The sequence below is a fragment of the Acipenser ruthenus genome, chromosome 13 (assembly GCF_902713425.1).
Source record: "Acipenser ruthenus chromosome 13, fAciRut3.2 maternal haplotype, whole genome shotgun sequence".
NCBI classification, from domain to species: domain Eukaryota; kingdom Metazoa; phylum Chordata; class Actinopteri; order Acipenseriformes; family Acipenseridae; genus Acipenser; species Acipenser ruthenus.
The window spans coordinates 8,472,766-8,493,239 of NC_081201.1; the positions used below are offsets into that span (position 1 = coordinate 8,472,766).

The window sequence follows — 20,474 nt, forward strand, 5'->3', positions numbered from 1 at the left end:
CACTTTCACGAATCAGCCCCCAAATGCAGTCTCCCATCATGTTCTCGTTATACTGTCCTTCATTGACAGCTCATCCAGGAGCCTCAAAGCCGTGCTACTCCATAATGGTAACAAGTACCCGTCTCTTCCCCTGGCTCACTCGGTGCACCTCAAAGAGGATTACAACAGCATCAAGACCTTGCTGGACGCCTTGAAGTATGATGAGTACGGCTGGGACCCCCGGAAGGTGCTGATGCCACCACTGCACATCAAATTGGGCCTTATGAAACAATTTGTTCTAGATAAGGAGTCGTCAGCCTTCAAGTACCTTCAAGACTTCTTCCCTAAGCTGTCTGAGGCAAAGGTCAAAGCCGGTGTCTTCGTCGGACCACAGATAAAGAAGATCCTGGAGTGCAATGAATTCCCCAAGAAGCTCACTAGTAAGGAGAAAGCGGCTTGGAACAGCTTTGTCGCAGCGGTTCGGGGCTTCCTGGGCAATCACAAGGCCGAAAACTATGTGGAGCTGGTTGAGACTCTGGTGAAGAACTACGGCACAATGGGCTGTAGGATGTCCCTCAAAGTCGCTACCAAGGACAGTATAACGAGAACATGATGGGAGACTACATTTGGGGGCTGATTCGTGAAAGTGATTTACAGTATAATCGTAAATCTCAAAAAACTACTCACTTCTAAATCTTTTGTAGTCATTTTTGTATTACTTTTTCTGACTTTATGTGAATGAAAAGACACAAATTCGCCCATTTTCTTATTGGAAATAGGTAAATTTCAAAATATCACTGTCCTGGTCACAAAAGCAAAGTTTGTGGGGAATAATAGCCATTTTCTATACTTTTGAGGCATAAGCAATTAGGAAATAACACTTACTACCCAGGAACCAAAAAAAAATAAAAAATTGTTACACGGTGTAATTATAGAATAAATAAATACATAATCATGAAGTGCTGAAAAATAAATTGGAAATGTGTGATTCAAAAAAGCAACAAAAATGGTTAAAACTAAAGAGTACAGCAACAATCTCAAAATGGCAGTGATACAACTAAATGAAAAAGGAGAAACTGCCAGAAAAATAGCAGAAAGACTTGTTTTACCGAAAAGCACTGTGTGGGCTGTTATTGACAAACACAGGAGAACAGGAACTACTGCAACTAGCTCCATGTGTGGAAGACCAAGAAAGATTTCTGCAACATCTGGAAAAAGAATAGTTCGAGCAGCCCAGCAAAATCCTCGGATTACTGCAAAAGATTTGATGTAAGAATTGAGAGAAGATGGTAAAAAAATGCACAATGTCTTAACAAGATGAATGTCCATGGGCGAAACACCAAGATGCAAACCTTTGTTAAAAACAATACACAAAAGAAAGTGATTGGAGTTTTCCACTGAATAGTTGAAGAAGCCTGATGATTTCTTCAACCAAATTTTATGGTCAGACGAATCCAAAATATAACTATTTTCACCAAGAAAGCAACAATATGTTTGGAAGAAAAGAGGAGAAGAATTTAAAGAAAAGTTTATCATGCCCAGTGTTAAACATGGTGCAGGTTGTGTGACGGTTTGGGCTTGTTTTTCTTCCTCAGGCACTGGCGAGGAAAAAAAACATTGTAGAAGGATCAATGAATGTGCTGCAAAATATAAAAATGTGTTACACTCATTTGTTACCCCGTGCTAGAAGGCTTATTGGACGGAATTTTGTATTCCAGCAGGATAATCACCCTAAGCATTCTGCGAATACAAAATAATTTCTGAAAGAAAGGAAGATTACAATTATGGATTGGCCATCTCAGTCCCCAAGCTTGAATCCCATCGAGATGTTGTGGATTGACTTGAAGGCTGCTTTTGCAAAAAGGAAACCAAAGTTGATTGCAGAACTGAAAGGTGTATGTGTTGAAGAATGGGCAAAAATATCTCCGGAAAGATGCCAGGAACTGGTTTCAAAATACAAAAAAAAGACTCCAAGCTGTAAAGGAAGCAAAGGGTGGGCAAACAAAGTACTAATGTAAGGGAGCCCAAATATTTTTGTCAAAGTATGAAATTATTTTTTTACATGTTATGTAATAATGTGTTGTTTTATTATAAAGCTGAAACTCTACTTTAATATATAAATATATCTTTCATTAGAACAATTAGCAGAAGGGAAGGGAATGCAAGCCAGCTGACCGCATGCATTTCTGTTTTATATATATATATATAGATACTAGATACTTATTACAATAGCATCTCAGTCATTCAGTATGCAGATGCAGAGACTTTAAGGGTGTGGGATATGTATCACAATCATCTAGCGATTTTGTTAAGTCATCCCAAATCAGAGTGTCTTACACAAACTGGGCTTTAAACCACTACGCTATTAAATCAGTTAATCTTCCATTCAGCACTGCACTGTCAATACTGCTTATTACAGAAGAGGTGTGTTTATTGTGTCTGCTTATCAAAAAAAAACCTTGCCTGTCGCATACCAGTATCCAATCACTGGTTAGCCCTGTTGCCTTTCCAGCCAGTCATAATAAGAATAAGAAATTGGAAGCGAGTTAGGTTGTAGCATAAACACACGCCCACACATATCCAACCATCGCAGACCAAGTTTTTTTTTCCTCTTTTGCATTAAGTTTTATAAGGAATAAATAATGTCAGCATGGTAAACAAGTAAGTAATTATTTGGCTTTTAACGAGCCTTTCTCTTTACTACTTTAAACCGTGTTCTAAGTTTTTTAAGCACTGTAGAAATACATTTCTAAAACTGCATGCTTGACAAATACGTACTTTGATTTTGCTGAGCTCCCTGAATCTCTGGAATATAATTTATTTATACTTTTTGAGCTTCTCAATTCATATCAGAAAGTCGCTGTGTGATTAAATATTCTGTGCTTTGCTTCTAATCTCCACTCGTTCCCAGCACACTGTTTGCATGCAACGTCAATGAATTCACCTGGCAAATTCAGTGTAAAACTAGGCACTGAAGTCTCAAATTGAAAATTGCCTACTGTCAAACAGGCAGATATATCAGACTGATATGACAGAAGGACTGATTGATAGCAAAAAAAAAAGAACAACAGAATAACTTAATACCACTTAATTTACCAAAATGAAAATAATGTATTATGGATGCAGGAAAAACACATTAACAATACGCTGTGCAGCGTCAACCTAGAAATCTGTGTGAACATTATTTTTTTTATTTCATTATGAACCTACACAAAGGGAAAATACATAAATATAATATGTTTTGTGTAAAAGGGAAAAGATAAAAAAAAATACTTTATGTGAAATCAAATGAACTGAAGCACCATCTTGTAAATAAATAATTGTATTACAAACTTAATAAAAGTACAAATGCAATGAAAGTGAAACATAACATTTTTGTTTTGCAAAACAAATAATAAAAATAATACAAAATTTACTATTTAAGAACACAGTGTATATACAGTTCCAGCAATGTATAAATCAGATTGGCAGATTTTACCCAAATTGAAGTCAAAGTAGATGCTATAGTCAGTGAAAGTAACTTTAATCATATTTTCCAGTCTTTTACATTGTTTTAATGTAATTTATCATATTTTTCCACCATTATGAAAATAGTATGCAAATATTTCTCATATGCAATACATTGGGTCTTGTACATTTTTTTTACTTCTGCAACTTTGCGGTGGACTTCTTATGAATTGTTTTTTTTCTTTTTAGAGAAATTGATTGTCTGACTCCAGTTTAAGTTTGCAAAAAACAACAATAGGAAAACACCCATCAGGTCGCAATGGATTGCGCTTGTACCAAAATCTGATAGTGTACGACTTGCAATCTGACAGCGTACCACTTCCTGTCATTACACAGGTCAAATTTTGGTATGAGTACCACATTCTGACGATGTACTACTTTCTAACACTACACCGACAGAGTACTTGTTTTTACTAAAAAATAAAAAGTAACATGTAATCATAAGAGCTCTCTGTGTTGCATGCTGTCAGATCAGGACTTTGCTAACACTGAGCATGGGAGCTGCAGCATGCTGTTTCCCATATTACAACTGTACCCAATTAAAGGTGCCGTCACCAATTCCACACACATTTTCAGCCAGTCTTGTATTGCAGGGGCCTTGATGCTCCAGAAGTACATTTTTCTTCTTGTTGATCTTGCCTTGCTGTGAGCAGTAAAACTGAAATAAAACTCCTACATTGCACTGATGGAGTACTTTGTCAGACACTACAAGCAGACCACTACTAGTCTAGCACATGTTTAAACCATCCAAAATTGTGCCAGAATGCACCATTTGAATACCCTTTTTTTTAAAAAAATGGGGGGATGGACACACCCACACTCTCCCCCACCGGCCATACGTGCCACGATGAGATTGGTGCCCTCTACTACCTTGAAAGTGCCACATACCTTAAAACTAATTGAAAACCCTGTATATATGTGTGAAAAAAATTCCATTCCTGGATATTGTGGGTTAAAGCTTAGACTGTCCTTATTTCATGATGTGGCTTATGCTGTTCTCCCAACATGTAAGTGTAAAGTAATTTATAAACAGAAAACAGATACAGTATCAAGGGGAGGGGGGGGTTGTCAGGTTTTCTTCCATCACTAAACACTTAATCATATTAAGTAGATTTTGTCAAACACATGCATCTGCTTGAAATCGCGGGTTTAGTACTGAAAATGTACTCGTAACTAAAACAAAACTGTGGCGTACAGATTTGGTTAAACATAGCACAGTTTATTTTCTGTGTGTTTATTTCAAAAAGTATCATCAATAAACAAGTACTCTGAAGCTTGTGGTGCATTAACTAAAGATGAATGCAATAGACTTGACTAAGCCAAGTGTACATGAATGCTGCACTCCACCTATGTGCATGAAATATTGAAAGGTGTTTGTATTGGTGAAATTAATGTATTGTCTCTTTATACCCACCCAGAATGGGATGTCGTATTGACATGTGGTTGCACTACAATAAATGTATTCCATTATAGATAAGGTGGATCAACATTTTAATATTGTATGATTTAATAACTTGTGAAGCTGACTTAACGAAGGAAGGCGTTGCTGTCTTAGCAAACTAGGTTGTCAATAAACAGATAATGCAACAGATCATTAAAATAGCCCACAATATGGTCTGCAGCCCTACACACAAAAGGAAAGCAAGGTACCAGACTGGTTATGCATTTAAAAAACAAGAGGATATGTTTGGGATTTTCCATCATTCACTAAACAATTGCCTAGCACTTTCCACGATGAGATAAGTATATAGCCTGCCAATGGTCTGAAATAGTGCTCAGTTTCTGCGAGGGGTAAAGGTCGTTCTTTCAGCCCCTATTTGTCCTGTGAAGATGTGCTCCTGTTTTTAGATCCATTATCTCTGCATTATATGTGGATTGATCTACTTTCTGCAGAGAGGCTGAACTTGTTTACCCCTGCAAATTCAGGATGGAAATCTTTTGGCAGAGGCTGCCAAAGGTTTCCGGATAGCTAATATCCAGACCGCCAGTAGCCTTCATTTCTCAGACTCAGTGGTGTTCTGGCTTTTTGTCAGCCACTTGAAGCCTTGTTAATGCACCACTATGAAAATGGAAGCTTCATACACATTGACATAATTAATGAAGAGGCAGGCGGCATGCTCTACCAATTAACACCACAGGGAAAAGTAAAATTGGCCTCTTTTTTGTGTGTTGTGCCAGAGTTAAGGACTGTAGCACACAGCAAATAAATGGAGAGGCTTTTAATGAGCTGCAACACTGAGCTGAATAACCCAGAAAGGATGTTGTGTAAACATCGCCAGCTCTTTAAACCGTTAAAGGTAATTGATGAGCTTAGTTAAGAGTTCTGGGAGAGAAAAAAAAACAAAAAACATCCTTACAGAGGTATGGAGATGCACATTTATTAAACTACTTTCTTTTGAAGAACCACCTGTTTAAAGGCTAGTATTAAATGTTACAGATATCCCAAAATAACCAGTACTGGGAACGAACTGCATACATTTTATAATTGAGTACAATGAATATTCACATGAGGTGCGTCTTTCAGAAAACACATCAACATATTATTATTATTATTATTATTATTATTATTATTATTATTATTATTATTATTATTAGTGACTGACTAAAAAAAAAAAACGTTGGCATCAGAGTTGAATAATAAACTTGTAGTAATCTTGCTTTGTTTTTTAATCAAAATATTTAATTCAAGGAATAAAAAGCATGGGTGGATTGATTTGCGTTTCATAACGTTATTTGAAGCTTTGTACGGTTTTAGTTTGTAAAGCACAGTGTAACCTAGTTTGACACTTACTGCTGAGCAAGTTTGTGAAATATTACACATCTCAATTGTACGGGTGTCTTAATGGTTGATGTTATTTTCCCTGATTGATATGAGATATCATCATCCAGCTCCATAAACTGGTGGCTGTTCAGCAGTGCCTTTCCCAGCAGGAGTCAATCTATACAAGATGTGTGTGCATCTGAAAACAAACAAAAACATATGTATTTGTTTGTGCGTATTTGTTTTCCTGAATGTTGCATTTCCAATATGCAATTCCTTTTAAAGCAATGTGGTAGCTGACAGGGGAATAAATAAATAAATAAATAAAAATAAAATAAATGAGCATAAAGTAAATCGATAAAGGTATTCACCCAGGTTAATTTGTTATTTATTAATTATGCACGTTTCACCAGGAGAAAGAACTATGTCTCCCATTGTTTTGTTGAATACCAGCACGTCAATAAACTTCACAGTTTTGACAGCTGAGAAATGTTACTTCCCCACACATTTCCCAGCTAATTAATGAACTCCTGTCTGCTCACCTCAACTGTGCCTTTGTAGTTTGTTTGAATGCTGGCCCGATCACTTTGGGATCCATCACCTCTGAGGGTTTTCCTGTTCGTTTGTAGTGAACCGTTACTGCGTGTGACAGCCCGTGGTTCTGTCAGAAGGAATTGGCCCCCTTGAAAAGTCAGCTGCAGAGGGAAGTGACAAGTTAATGGAAGCTAAAGCACTCTAATGGCAGTGCCTGGTGAAAGCAGTGGAGGTCGTCCGCAGTGTTTGCCCTGGCTTTCCAAGATGTCTCTTTGCATTGCTGTCTGGGTATGAAGGGGGCAGCGTTGCTTCAGTTTCCCCCCACACAGGCATTGCACAAACACTAGGGGATTTAATAAGTCATTCCCACAGCAGCATGTTACATATACAGTAGATGCTTCAAGGGAAAATGCTGGCTTTACGTGTTAGCAGGCAGACACCATTTAAGTTTCTAAAGTACTAAACAGTATGGTAACGTGCCTTCAAACAGTACAAAACAAAATAAAGAAACTGCTAAGAAACCTTACTGAAAGAATGCGGTCCATTGTACAGCATCTATAATACATTATGTTTAAAGGAGTGTTTTCCTCTGCTTAGTGTGTCACTCAACATCGAGTACATATTTTGTTTAGGAAAATATTCAGAAAATTGTGGATATGGCCTGTAACACACAGTGAGTATAAATAATATATATATTATTTTGACAGTGAAAAATAACTATTGAGTACACGATTAGCAGGTGTAATTAAGATAACTCCAAATGAAAGCTGCCTCAGGCTGTGTTAGTCAGTAATTTAGAATATTACTTAAACATTATTGGGGTCTGTTCACAGAGCTGTAAGTCACCGTGAGTTATTTAACACAGCTATTTTAAAGTCTGTTTTGATTAATTAAATACTTTTTTTATATCAATTAATCTGTTCTATTTGCAGTTTCTTTTTTTCTTCTATCAGACTTTGAAAATTGACCCTATTGCTATTATTAGTATTACAATAAGCCGTTGTGTATCCATCCGTCACATATCCACCCTAACCGTTTATCTGCCAAGCTCTTGAGCAGTGTGTGTGTGTGTGTGAGAGAGAGTGAGAGAGTGAGTGAGACAGAACCAGAACCAGGATACTGAAGAGTGAGTAAGCAAGTCGAAACCGGCGAGTAGCCGGAGTTAGTTTATTATTGAACAGAGAAGATTAGTTCAGAGATTGAAGATCCCAACAGGGGCGTCATTTTCTATAGGGCAGGGGGGGCTGTTGACCCCCAATCCCAGACCTTGGTCTGCCCCCTTACAATCAATATGGCATTATGGCTTCCACTTTTGACCCCCCCAGGCACATCATAAAATCACATATAAGATGGTTGAACTTTTCTTCATAAATAAATCAAATAAGTTTTTCAAACATCATTCTTTTCTAATCGTACCCGGGTCTGGAATGAAGTCGGCGACGGTTGCTATGTGATTTAATTGCTCGAACTCAGAATCTCAAGGCGTCCGTCAGCGGCAGTCATTCATTTTTGATTGATAGTTCATCATTGTCCAGTGATTATATCAACAACACAGAATTACATTGCACTATATTATTTCTATAATAATATTATTGACATCATGATGAGTCAAAGGGAAATGTAGGATATGTTTGTCACAGCAGGTGGAAAACTGAAGAAATTAAACAAAGTGAAAGAACAAGTAGGGATTCACTTGCGGAAACTATTAATATTGCTTATGCCCAGGTACAATTATTTATACATGCTCTAAAGAAAAAGTACCACAGATTTGCAAATGAGATTTAGGCTCATGTGTAGGGCTATGCTGTGTGTTTCCAGATTTAGGCTAATGTGTAGGGCTGTGTTGTGCGTTTTCAGGTTTGCATAACTGCTCTATAAACTCATCGTTGTCTTTTTCACAGTGGATCGGCAGAAAATCATATTTAAGGTGGTACACTATAGTATTAGATACATTCTGGCAGACAATGTTATACATACAAATCAATTCAATAAATAACTTTTTTTTCGAGTGCTGTGCTTTGAAAATACTTGCATTGCACATTCTGTATAATTTATTTTAAGAATAAGAATGATGTTGACAAAGTGCAGCATGCTATCTCGTTGTAAACTGGCCAAATTACTGCCTGTTTTTTTCTCATTCATGATGCTAATTACTGTTTTAAAATGTTACATTGCTTAAATATGGGGGGAAAAAAATGATTAGGCAATGTTATTTATGAAAATCAATGGCTTTCTTTTTCGAACATATTTTCGCCGTATGCAAATGTTGGTATTATTTTGGCAAAAACATTAGACTTACAGGCTGGTGTTGACAAATTTGCCTAGATGAAAGCGAGAGGCTACCCCCTTTTATTTTATTTGTGATTATCTGGGTAAGCCTGTTATTTAAAACTTTGCTACATATTTCTGCTTTCGACCTTCACAGAATTGTGGTGCTTATTTTGATACAAAGTAACATTCTTTGTGGAAAGCAGGTGAAATGTATCAAACTAAACTTAAGGTTGTAAGTATGTATCAAATCTGGTGAGATGTATTCGGATGGACGCTCTAAAATAAAGAGTTAAACTGCATTCTTACCCTTTGCTCTTTTTTTCAATGATCTGAAATAAGAGTAGTCTAATGTCCCTAGCTGCTACTCTAAAACGATTTAAAAAAACATGATGTGCCGCTATTTGTTTGATTTTAGCAGTAGTTACAATATGTAACCGTGAAATGTGTACTTTACCGGGATATCGGAATCTGGCAGCAGAGCAATTCGGTTAGCGTTAAAGCATTTTCCCCTTTTAAAACACAAAGGTTTCAGTGAAAACGACGACCGTAACGTTACACAATGTATTACTATGAAATGAGACTTTGTGGAATGCAGCACGCTATCTCGTTGTAAAGTGGCCCAATTACTGCCTGTTCTTTTCTCACTGCCTGTTCTGAATGCACGCACCCAAACGGCAGACAGCTACTCTGTCACAAGCATTATTACCCTGTATCTTTCTAAACAAGGGATTTAAGGGAGCTCCCTAATAAAAGCTGACTCCCAAAACAATAATTGTGTGAATATAGTAATTGTTACAGTTGTGTATAATGGTATTTAAAACAGGATTCATTTATCAGACTTTTTACATACTCTGGTCTCACCACAGTCGGATATGAGACGGACTACTGTATTATAATTATTATTATAAATGCATTACCTTTGTATTTAGCTCACAGTGATGTCATGTATTTCAGAAGTGCATTACATAAGCCTTATGTAATAGGATGTTCATATTGTGTATGCCCTTGTTCTAGGGTCTAGGGTAGAGGTCTTCACGGGTCCAAATTAATCAGCCTGACCACGAACCGACAATTATTTACCCACCCGACCTGATGTAAAATTCTTATAGACCCGGATCCGACCCAGCCCGAAAAAACAGTGGAATTCTTTTCCTTTCCCCAGCTTAGTAGGTGCACTGACTAGATACAGTATTAAATATACTGTATATATTATAATATATGTTTGTCTAAAAGTTACTAAGATAAATGCATTATCTGAAAATGAACTGAAGTACGATCTCATAAATGCGTGCTTTTATTACAAACTTAAGAGCAAATGGAATTGAGATGAAAAATGTGTGTTTTGCAAAACTTGTTTTCCTTCTTTGTCCACAATAACAACAAATGATTCCCACACCGCAGACTTGCATTTTTCTGTGAACTTTTGTTCATGGAATTCGTTTTTCTTAAGTTTTTCTCTCATAAACAAATTTTGCACTCGAAGACCTGTTCGGTACAGGTCGGGTGTCGGGTCCTCGGATCCGGGTAGACCCGTGAAGAACGGTAGTCTAGGGTTCTTTCACATCATATGTGAAGCTAGGTCAGTAAAGGTGCTGTGATGTAAGATGGCCGCCACATTTAGGTCATGTGACTTGTTGGTGTCTGGACTACTACTGTTTTCTGTGATTCTGGAGATCAAGTTTGATCATGGCTATAATACAAGAACAAGTAACCTAATATGGCTATCATAGTAAGGTCATGTGATCTTAAGTTTCTTGCATATATTACACTTTGACCTGTTACGTACACCACTGTATTCTATGATTTTCATTTTTAAATTCCAGTACCAGTGTTGTGCAGGCACAAATGAACTGTTTCACTTACAACTTGTTTCAAACACTTGACATATGAATGATAGATATTCAGAACTGCATTACCCTTACATTATGCCCCAAAGAATGCTTTGTTTTTGTTCACATAAACTCCCTTTTTAAATTTTTGTTTTTGTTTTAATGTTTCTAAAAAAAAAAAAAAAAAAGGTCAAATGACAGCGGTCCTGTCCTTATGCAATTTAAATGGTAAATTACTAGGAATAAGTCAAAATAAATGTTTCATTAATTTTCAAAGTGGTGACTCCAACTCATAATGTTAAGCTAAGTGTTATGGAGAATGGTAATGACCTGAAAAGTTCTAATGCGTTTCCCCATATAGTTCTGATTAACTGAAGAGCCACAATACTTAAATTGTTTATACTAAGATCTACTTGGGTAATGTGGCCTCAGTCACGTAACAGCTAAAACATACACAATTTATTCTGCGCATTCAGGATGTTACCAAGCCATCCATTCTGTGTTATCAGCTTACACCGAGGAGCAAAGCTATTATTACACTGCTGTATTTCTCTATGGGAGTACATTTATCACACAAGTGGTATGAGTAATATGGATATTGATTGCAATCTGTGTAATCCAGCTTTTAAGCATTCCAGTGGCAGACATAACATTACAATATTAATTAGAAAAAAGTAATTTGGTAAAGGCCAGCACACTTGATTTCTGAATTTAAATGAAAAAATATATAGAAATGGCTTATTGATTGGTTAAAAAGGACCTCATTCACGAGTATAATAGCGGCTGCTGTAAGTTTATTATCCATTGTTATGCAATTTCAACAGCACTCAGGAGTTCCTTGGCATTGATCTCAAGAACAGGACTTTGGAGAACCTGGATTCTGCTTGTTTTCATGATGTTTCATGTGCAAGGCCTGTACTTGAGAAATAGTGAGAAATAGCACAGCTATTTTTGGTAGTAATGTACAGGCACATCACACTGCACTGTATGTAATTCTCCAATTATGTAATAAGATACCAGCGTAGTTTGAAACATTTAATAAGAGCTGTGCATGTGTCAATAATTAATGTTTACATACAAATTAAAACATAATTACTAAGTAGTTAGTGATGCCATGGATGGATGGCCTCAAAGAGTAAGACTTTTTGCTGGAGGGTGTATGTCAATGATGAAGGTGCAATTACGTATTACAAACTTAACTAACAACTGTATCATGAGTTCAAGCATGTTTATACTTTTGAAGTTTAGTGGTTATTTCATTTTTATCACATGTATAATAAGTCCCTATAAATTTAAATATCCTATTTAATGCAGTTTGGGAGAATAGTTTAAGCTTGTCACTTTTTAATTCCATCAGAAAATAATAATACAATTATTATTATTATTATTATTATTATTATTATTATTATTATTATTATTATTATTATTATTATTAATAATAATAATTTCGTTTTTTGTTTATCTCACGTATAATTAAACATATACTATCACGATAGACTGAATACAGTCATTTAATTTTGTTCAAACCAGGTGCAGCTGCTGTGAAAACACTGTAATTGGTGCATGTGTTTAAACTGGAAAGAATTCTGACCTTTGAAAAACAGTGAAAGGAATGGCGAGTGATTTCTTTATTTGTGGAGGCAGTCTTTCCTCCTAGTGTGAAGCCCTCTTGTAGTTAATGTAGTCAACGTGTGAAGTAAATGTATGTTCCTGTCAACTCCTCAGGCTATGGACGCTGTGTGTGTTCAATTTCCAGGGTAGTCTTAGGATTGAGATGCTACACCTCAGTAGACCTAATAAAACAAGTTGGAGGGGAAAAGTAAAGGGGGAAAAAAAGAACAAATTTGTTTAATTATTTGTCTTTCCTTACATTTTTACTAGCATGGATCCTTGTGGTTAAAATGACTGAACTGCACTGAAACGGCTGTGCTGAATTTTATATAACAAAGGCTTTCAATTTCAGTAATCACTGTCACTTTTTAATAAAATAATACATAACAGTATCATAATTTTACAAATAATCATGCGCTTAAGATTAATTAAAAGTGCACTTTATATAGCCGTATAATTTTTTTTAATGAAAATACCAACTTAGCTGAACGGCAACCTTGTTTCATATTTAGTAATGTAAGGTTCCCTTATCTTAAGAGAGACATGCTTCCCCCTCTGCTGCTTCACAATAGGGATGCATTTCAATATTAAGTGCTCCTGGCAAAAAAGGATTAGAAACAAACTGTTTAACAATTACACCTCAAGGTTGTGACAACGACCCCCATCTATCCTGAAGTGGCAACTTATAAGCATGTACATAATGGGAAACCATGAGAAATATATGCCAAAGTACTTATGTATGGTTTTGAATTGAAGCATACAGTGTTACAGTAAGTTGCCTGTGCAGTTGCTATGGAGAAGGCATTGTTTTGGATCTTCTGACAACCGTTACACCTGTCAGACTTGAGCACCACTTACTGTAGATACTAGTGCAGATGTTAGTAAATCTGTTTCTACTTGTTTACAGCCTGGGCAAGTCGTTTATTCGGCGTGTAGTTGTGGGTGTCAAAACATCTCACAGCACTCCATGGTTAATTGTATTAAATGTGGCCCGCAACAGATAAAGCTTTTTAAGTGATTGTGAAATATTTGGAAATTGTTGTTACTACAGTTGTAAACTTGCTCTATAATGCTGAAATAACACATCCACTAGTAGCAGCCATCTCTCCCATCCACAAGCACAGATATTACAGTATCCCAGAGAGTCAGTAAGAAATGCTACCCCATTCTATGGCTTTCAGAATGCACAGAAAATGGCCAGTGAAAAAGATTATCAGCTGCTATGCATTCTGTGGCACAGTTCCTTGCTGTTCCAAACTCCCAGATGCATTTGTCCCATTGTCTGTACGATGCCACATTCTGGCTCCCATCCCATCTGTTTTAGTAATTACTGTCATGTGAACTGATTTTCCAAACAGTGCACTGCATTGTGGAGAGATAGTCTCTATAAGGTATTTTTTTGATTAACTGCACTGCTGAAATAATTATTGGTACAATGAAATCAGTTTACGGGAGGGGGAAGCTTTTGTGTTGCAGAGAATCATCTTGCAGGCAAACAGCGTGAGCCGGAGAAGTTGTCAGTGGCGGGTTGTAGTCAGAACTTGACATCATTGTTCTAGAACTCAGGAAAAGAAAGAAAAAACGCATTCTCATATACACAGTTGTAGGAGGTAGATTGCTATAAAATGGTTCTCTTTTTGTGATGGGTTTTTTAATTTTTTTTTAACTCATCTCTAAATGTTCACTTGCATTCCATTCATTTTGTTCAGCGTGCCAGTTATCTTTTCAATATGGAGTGACTTTTGATGCACATCATCTAATTATTTTGTCTATATTATCGTTGTTTTTCACAAACCTATACTGTAACAGATGGCATTGATGATATATGATTACAAATAAGGTCTGACTGTGTGTGAAAGCTTTCTTAAAAAAAATAGTCTGTAAAAAACAAAAAAACTTAGCTCTGCACACAAGTATCTTAATTAACTAAATACATGTAGGAAGAATTGCTGTAAATGGATTAACTGCTAATCTAATGTAATGCTAGAAGATACACCGGAGCCTAGTTCACAGTATAGATAGCTGCATTCCCAAGTCCCAGACAGAGCTTTTTATTTTAAAACGGTCTTCAGGAATGGATACATCAACACACATGTTTTCTGATGTGATCCTGAGTGTATCTGTATTTTCAAAAGTGAGGATTAAGTTACTCAAAGGGTCACACATTACTCATTGCTGAACCTTCAAAATACTCAACCTTTCAGTCTCACAGTCTCACAGTCCCGTGTAGTCAAAAGACCAGCTTGAATTCCATTCCCTAACTCTAACCACTAGGCCACACTGTCTCCCATCCCTAATTGATAGTGGCAACCTTTCAACACAACGTGTACACTAGAAAATCTGTATTGAAAAACAAAAGAATTTGATTTTTGGGAGGTGGTGTGCCATCCTTTTGTTTTTACTCTTAGTTTTCTGGTAATATAAGGAGTAAGATACAATGTTAACCCCTATTGATGAATATGAAAGATAGTATTTGATTTATAGATTACACCTTAATAATAATAACAATAATAATAATAATAATAATAATAATAATAATAATAATAATAATAATAATAATAATAATGTGTACTTATAATAATAACAATCATAATTGTTTTTTCACACTAAAAGTTAATTGAATTGAACCCTAAAATGTAATTTAGAGGTTACTGGAACCCTAATGTGCATATATGCTTTTTGTATTTTTATTTATAATTTTAAGCTTAATCTGTAAAAAAAAAAAAAAAAAAAAAAAAAAAAGGAACATGGAGGCGAATTAGGGCCTGTTTCCATAAGCAGACACAGTGGGTTAAGACACAATCGGTTAGGTACAGAAAAGCCCCTGTGGACTTATGGTAAGAAATATTGGACGAGTCACTGGAAATAACACTGTACTTAATAGACACAGAAAATTACTAATTCTCTTTTGCCTGGGGTAAGTGTAGGCCTTCACAATGTCTTTATCTTTGTGCAAAGAGCGAACAAAAAAAAAAACAACAGTTTCATAAAATGCTTAAAATAAAAGTAAGGATTTTCCTGACAAGAAAAAGTAAGGATTTTCATTCAGCTGTCACCCCGGGAAGAAACGGGGGGGGGGGGGGCATTTTTAAAGACGTCTACAGTAATTATTCCTTCTTTGCAAATTTTCCTCATTTAAAAAAGCAGCTTCTTCATCCGTTTAAGAGGGTGTGATGGTCAGTAATATTTTACTTATACCAGTATTCGGCTTCCTCCTTTTTTTCCCATTGCTTCTTATGAAGAAAAAAAACACATGTGGATTTCTTCAAACCGCTGCAGTGGTAATTATCTTCAAGGTCATTAACTTTATAATGCCAGGACTGTGTGTGAGGCAGGCTGTTCTCTCTACAGCAGGCCTGACAGCTTATGGGATGGCATGAGAATTCAGGGTGAAGGGACATCTACAGTGCTGCCCCTAGCACTCTTACCACCCACTCATACCTCCAGGGTAAAACAAGAAAAGAGAAATTATTGGACACGTATAACTTCCCCACCAGTCACTGTCACTGTGCATTGTTGCAAATGTTTTTTTAAACACAATCGTGATGGTTTTGATCACAATATCCTGGGTCATTAATCAGATGAGGAAATACTACCAAAGTAATTTCACTCCCCATCACTTGTCCAGTGTCTGTAGGGTGCCTCCATTTCGTCTATTGCCTGCGCTTCCGTCTAAATAAAAGTCACTCTCACCCACCTCTATTGCTGAAACAGAGGAGACTGCTGCAGGCTGCAATGTTCAGAAGACAAAATGGGGGTGTTTAGTGGTGGGGAAACTTCAGTAACATTCACAGTTTATTAAAGATTAAAAAAACAAGACAAAGTTTCATTCTTGTTGCCCTCTAGTGCTTTTTTGAATCTCTGCCATGTATAAAATAGCATCCTAACTACATAGGTTCACATCCATTCTTTAATCTCTGTTTAATACATACATATCTTTTATATATATTTAACATTAGGGATTGTTAGTATGTACTGTAATACTGTTATAATTTAATATTAAGGGGTGTTAAATCTGGCACAAAAAAATATATTGCATTAGAACTATGTAAAGATTACCTCCCTAATTTTTATTTATTTATTTATTTATTTAAATACACACACAGACCTATTCATTCCAGTTCGAAACATGTTTTTAAAATATTTTGTATAAAAATATAATTATTCGGTGCGATTTGCCAATGTTTTCCTTTTGAAAGCTGGTGCCTGTCTTGTAAATAAAGTTTTATTGGGGGAAGAAAAAAAGCTTAATCACCGCCCTTAATCTCTGCTTTGACTTTCATTAGCATAGCGTCACACAGGTTTGCTATTGCAGCCATAGCAACGCGCTCCCTATAGAGCCACGATGTACATATCCATACCTGTGTCAACATGCAAACGTTATAACAATAAGAATAATTCTGCTTGGGAAGAAGTGTGTCAATGTTGACAATAAAGCCAACAGGCACAGTCAGGAAAGTCCATGTTGATTTTGAAAAGTCTTTGTACTTAATTTAGCATTCTATGCATTGTACTTTATCTTCCCGCCCCCCTCCCACCCTCTGTGATACTTGCTTGCAGCAGTAGTTGTATAAAAATTGTATCTTTAAAGCTAACGTGTAATAGCGCAAGACATTATAAATCACCAATTCTACCAGAATGCTGTTTTTGTTACATTGATTGCAAACATCCTTATAGTGTTGAAATTGGCTGCATGTTTCAGAACAATCGCTGCACTGAAGGCAAAAGTTGCATGTATTGTTTAGGCTGCCACAAAAGCAACACATACAAAGAAAAAGAGAGAGAAAAAAGCATGCCTGGCTATTGTAGGAAGATGTTTCTTAAGGCAAGGAAAGAAAAGAAAAATTAGCAAAAAGGGGAGCTGAGAAGAATGTTCTGTAGTGTTCAGCATGAATACCATTTTTCTTTATGTCCCCCTCTTGTGCGAGACGCAAGAAAAACATTGTTTCATGTAAGAAGGTTTCATATACCATATTTCGTAGCTATTTGTTTGAAAGTCACTTTGGGTTGTAGAAATACAAAAAACAGTACTGAAAGATGAAAGAATATTTTTTCTTTTTTAAAGAAGAAACCCATATCACAAAACAGAAGACAGAAAACATTTTGCCTTTGCCTGTTACACCTTCCTTGCACCTGAATGAAATATTAACTCTCCTGCTGGTTAAATAATGTGTTTGATCTCCTTTAATTTGCCTATGTGTAGTTGCTGGGCAAAACAGATTAAAGACCGGGCTCCACTACGTGATTCTGTGTTACATAATTCAGTTTCACCCAGTGAGATTCACAGTACATGCCTTTTATAAGTCAATTACTTATTTAGGTTTATGACCTCCCAGTATAAAAATAAAGGCTCTTTATATAATGCTCCGGTCCTACTTGGAGAATCAAAGAGATGAGCACTTTTAAATGGTATGTTTATTTTTAACTGATGTTTTTTCTATATGGACCTTTTTTTGTAAGGAATAAAAAAAAAAATGCATTTCCTTCAATAATAATATGCTTGGTGTTGTGTGCGCTGGTCTTATAACCAAGGCAATTGCCAAGAGGATTGTGTTCCATCATTGGTTCATTTCTGTGAGGGAACGCAGCCGTTATAATCATGCACTAATATTTGAGTAAATTAAACAAAAACCAAACCAAAAAAATATATATATAGGAATAATCATGTGTTCTGGTTCTTTTATATATATATAGATGCAGGTAAAAAAGAAAAAAAAACAAAGAAAAGAGTAATCTAAGTGATTATATCAAAAGGCCATTTAATTTAAGCCAGGCAATGACATTAGTTGCCAAAAAATCTCAACAGCTGTTTGTGATTCAGCTTTCTTCTCCTTCCCTCCCCTCCCATCCTCCCGGGATTTCGGAAATCTGAATTTCGGTGAATGAAAAAAGACCCTAGGACCCATTTGACAAATGAGAAGCCGTGCAGCATCAGCACCAGCCTTACTGAAGCCCCACTAAAGGGAGGCAGTCTCTCTCCACTAGTCAGCAAGCTAACTGTTCTGTGTACTGCCTGAGCTTGTGCTGTCAGGGAAGTTCCACTCATCCATCGATAGGCTGCAGGCTCTGTCCTCTCAATGTTCCATTTGCAGTCTCTTGAAACTACTGGGGGGCCTTGACTGAGCTGCTGAAGTGAGCTTTGCAAAATTCACACACACACACACACAGCTTCGAAGCCGCTGCCAGCCCGACGAGCAACTCCAACAACCAGTGAAACTCAGCTGACAAGACAGGACCAGCGTGTGTGCATGCAAGCCACTTCACTTCTACGAAGACTTCAGAGCAACACAATGCAGCATCCCCTTTCGGGTGCAACGTGCGTCGCACTGCCTAACGTGGGCATGTGTCCTCAGCTTTCCTGTGCCTTGACTTTCATGTACTTACAGCAGGTGAGTGCATCTCTGTTTCCAGCTGCAAAAGAACAAAGGGTTTGAGATTTGAATATTGTATTTAACTAGGTTTAGCTTTTCTTTTGTTTTGTCTTTTTTGTTTCTTGTTGTTGGTGTTGGTGTTGTTATGAATCAGTGGTGTGGTGTTCCCTAGTTTTAATTCTTTGTAGAGGTAGCCTACAGCTGTACATAGTACAACCTTTAGCCAATGCAAGGTGCAGCCTTTTGTATTGGGAATGTACCAGTTTTAAAAAAAGGGACGCATTTATTAAATATGCAGCTGAGTAGCAGCCAAACTTACTAAATTATTAACTGCGGCTGCACGGCTCTCATCTTTGATTTCTATTGAATTGTTTGAAAATCGGTACTTAGTTGTTATACCTTGGAGACTTGGCGTAATGTCCATTAAGCTACATATCTGTTTTCATTTTGCTTGTGGTTTTGCTGTCTCTTTCAAAATGAACTAAACAGTAATTGGAAAAAAAATAAAATGTTAGCACAGTGCCTTTTATATATTGTAATTCCACTGGTTTGGAGTATCTGTTTTTAAATATATTTAACAAGGCATTCCAGTATGTAAAAATTACATGAATGTGTGAAATAAAAAAGAGAGATAGATTATAGTGTTGTGAACCACTAATTGTTCTATATGTATTACAGTTATATGTTGAACTGGTGGAATTCACATATATACAACAGCTGTATTTCTGTGTTTTAATTATATATATGTTTTTATTATATATATATGTAACTGAATATATACATTTTTTTTTATATAATTGAATATGATAGGGATGGACATGAAATGAAAACATATATTTGGCATAGTAGACTTTCACTGTTAATTGCTTTTTTTCTGTAACAGTTTCCAAGCCAGCAATAGTATTTTCACACTATTTTCTTTTTGTTAGACCACTGATGTCTCTCCTTCATCTGATCCCATAGAGCCTTTTATTTGTGTTTAAACGTCTTGGTGTCTACAGCAAACCAAATGTTAACTTCATGGTGGCGCAAATGCGACTTTTCTGTCTTTCTCCCCTGGTAGTAACCTAATTTGCTTATTTTCTATAGCACTGAGCAACCATTACCCTTTGATGGGACCTCGAACCTTTACCTTATCCAACTTAAACTGAGTTACATGTAATTTAATTGAATATTTTCTAGTAAGCACAATATTTTTGTGTACTTACAGCGAACAGTTTTTTGGGTTTTTTTTTAAATACTGTTTTTTATTTAGGATATATATATATATATATATATATATATATATATATATATATATATATATATATATATCTTAAATAAAAAATATATATATATTATTTTAATTTGTTCACTACATGTACATTTAGAACTCAGAGCAGTACACATTCCTGAAACAACAGCACAGAGTACAGATGTGTTTCATATCTATTTAATTGAAATAGTGCGGGTAAAGTACAGAAATGCATGCGTTGTGAAATAATCCTGTTGATGACGTGTGCTTGATGAGGTAAATAACAGAAAACATGAATTGTTTTTATGTTATTACCAAGCACTGGATATTTATACAGTATATGTTTATTTATATCACACACATACAGTGTAGCTGAA

The 20,474-nt window shown here is 36.1% G+C and overlaps 1 protein-coding gene across 27 annotated transcripts in view; it reads left to right on the plus strand.

The window, feature by feature from the left end:
• Positions 1-20,474, plus strand: part of LOC117418161 (RNA binding protein fox-1 homolog 1) — a 790,080-nt gene that overhangs the window by 604,627 nt on the left and 164,979 nt on the right. Inside the window, exon 1 of one of the 27 annotated variants that reach the window (XM_059035617.1) lies at positions 18,411-18,881. The exons of 25 other annotated variants lie outside the window; for them this stretch is intronic. In XM_059035617.1, the coding sequence (XP_058891600.1) occupies positions 18,741-18,881 (141 nt within the window). In that variant the 5' untranslated portion in view covers positions 18,411-18,740. Of the gene's footprint in view, positions 1-18,410; positions 18,882-20,474 lie in introns of those variants that run through there. One more of the 27 variants, XM_034030814.3, reaches the window with a different exon arrangement.